The following is a 2,199-nucleotide window of genomic DNA, read 5'->3' on the forward strand; positions in this document are numbered from 1 at the left end:
TATTTGATCACTTTCATCTATAAATAAATCTATCTGGGTATACAGATACAGGGAAGTATCTAGAAGTACATTCATCAGAGGGCGGACAATGGTTACATAAGGGATGGAGGGCTTCAGGCATTTGCACTTTCGTTTCTGTACTTGCACTTGTACCACTTCCACAGACAGTACAGCCATCAAGAAATCAATGGACATACACAGAAAACAGGCCCTTAGACAGGTAGGGAGGGAGCAAGGACAGAGGTCAGGCTTTCTTCCTCCTCTGTGCCGGTATCCAGAACTTTTTCTCCTTGACCCCAAAAGAAAGTGGCTCTATGGATTAATGCATGCAGTTAGAACCCTTCCCTCGGTTTTCCCACCACTGAACTCTCAATATAGGTCAAGGCTCACTTAGGGCTTAGCCCCTCACTGTGACTCAGAGGGTTCACTGTATTCACCAGCCACCTCTTTTGGCTCCTCCTCCTCCTCTTCAGTTTGGGTCAGTTCCTGCAGGGTGATAATCAGATTCTCAAACACCTGGACCTTGTTCTCCTCACAGGCTTCTTTTGAGTGGCCCTCTTTATGACAAGATGAACAGCGAATTGTGTATTTGCGCTTCTTGGCCTTACGCTTATCCCCAGGACCATCATTCTTACGCCCAGAACCACCACTGGTGGAAGGAGACTGGGCCCAGGAAGTGTTGGGGGAATCATTGACCAGCGCCGGATCCCTGTATCTCGGGGAAGGACCCCCCCTGGATGGAAATGGAGGGTCCCGGGGCTCCACAAGGATCACATCTTCATCTGACTCAGGGAGGGGATCTTCTATCTCTATCACACTGCACTTAGCATTGCCAACTGGTAGTGGCTGGGAGCCCTGGAATGCCACAGGGTTAGCTGCCCTCTCCCCAACTGACTCTGATCTTCTGGGGCGCTTCCGTTTAAGAAAAGTGTCATCCCAATCCTCTTCTGCCCTTATCATCCTGACTAACTCCAGGAAATTGGGGAGCAGCTCCTGCTCATTTGCATACATCCTGAGAAGATCCTTAAGCCTGAAGCGCAGGTCCCTTTTCAGCTCAGCCCCGAGAAGGAGTTGGTGCAAGCGAGTCTGGTTTGCGTCTTTCTCAGCTAGGACCCCTGCCTGAATAGCATTCTGGAGCTGCACCTCTAAGCGGATCACATAAAGGGATGCTTTCTCCCCTTGCGCCTGCAGGGTGTTAAAAAATTTCCCATGGGCAGTCACGCTGCTTTCAGACTCCCCAAATACCAATTTCATGGCTCGCAAGAAATCTGTCACACTTAGGTTGGGGTTGGCTGCCTGGAGCAAGCGCATGACCTCCCGGGCAGGGCCCCTAAGAGTTTTCATCAAGCGCTTGAGCTTTTCCTCCTCAGAAGTATTCCAATCTGGCAAGACCCCATTGACCTGGATCAACCAGTTTTCAAAGGTTTCTTCCCCCTGGGCTGGCACCACCTTCCCAGAGAACAATTTTATGTTTCTCTCTGCCAAGTTGGCCATTAAAGGACCAAGGCTCCTCCCCAGGGACCTCAGCATGGAATGGACCCAAGGTGGCAAGGGAGCATTCTGCCCCCTACTGTTAACCACACGTGCAATGATGCTAGCCATGACTAACAATGAATCTAACAAGATGCTCAAGTTTTTCAGGAAAGCCAAATCAACAGGTGTCTCCCCAAGGCAAGGTTGCAGGACTCTGCCTTCCTTGTATCTTAGTAGGCACTGAAAAGAAAAAGGAGGGGGGGAAATGGAGGAGGTGTCAAAAAAGGGCTGCAAGTTCAAACCCACCAGTTGCTCCTTGGCAACCCTATTCAGGGTCGCTATGAATCAGAACCAATGCACTTAACTATAACAACAAATCTGCAGCCCAAGTCTCTCCCTTCCTGAATACACCCGGCAGCACATTTTCTATCTGCCCACTGCCCTTACAACGCCCTGCAGGACAATGATAATTACAACCTCAAAGCACTGTAGGATTAGCACTGGACTGGTAACCACAAAGTCAGTGCTTCAAACCCAGGAAACGCTCCTCAGAAAGTCTATACAGGTGCTCTTTGAGTCCAAACCAACTCTATGGCACTTAACAACAGCGCTCGCCAATGTCTCTTGGTCAGCAGGATTCTCCTACCAGTCCTCCAGGAGGGTAAACTGTTGCTTTGAATTCTAAGAAGAATGGTGTGTGGACTCTCTAAGTGTGTAGCGCATTAA

General features: G+C 49.6%; 1 protein-coding gene across 1 annotated transcript; it reads right to left on the minus strand.

Moving 5' to 3' along the window:
• Positions 1 to 405: 405 nt before the first annotated feature.
• ZCCHC12 (zinc finger, CCHC domain containing 12) lies at positions 406 to 1,602 on the minus strand. Its single transcript, XM_006872128.1, has one exon. It carries the CDS (start codon positions 1,600 to 1,602, stop codon positions 406 to 408), a length of 1,197 nt encoding a protein of 398 aa, XP_006872190.1.
• Positions 1,603 to 2,199: the final 597 nt, after the last annotated feature.

This window comes from Chrysochloris asiatica, unplaced genomic scaffold, assembly GCF_000296735.1.
Source record: "Chrysochloris asiatica unplaced genomic scaffold, ChrAsi1.0 scaffold00183, whole genome shotgun sequence".
Classification (NCBI taxonomy): Eukaryota; Metazoa; Chordata; class Mammalia; order Afrosoricida; family Chrysochloridae; genus Chrysochloris; species Chrysochloris asiatica.

Bases quoted from the DNA above. Each gene is read 5' to 3' on its own strand.
- ZCCHC12 (XM_006872128.1), bottom strand. From the start codon at position 1,602: ATGGCTAGCATCATTGCACGTGTGGTTAACAGTAGGGGGCAGAATGCT.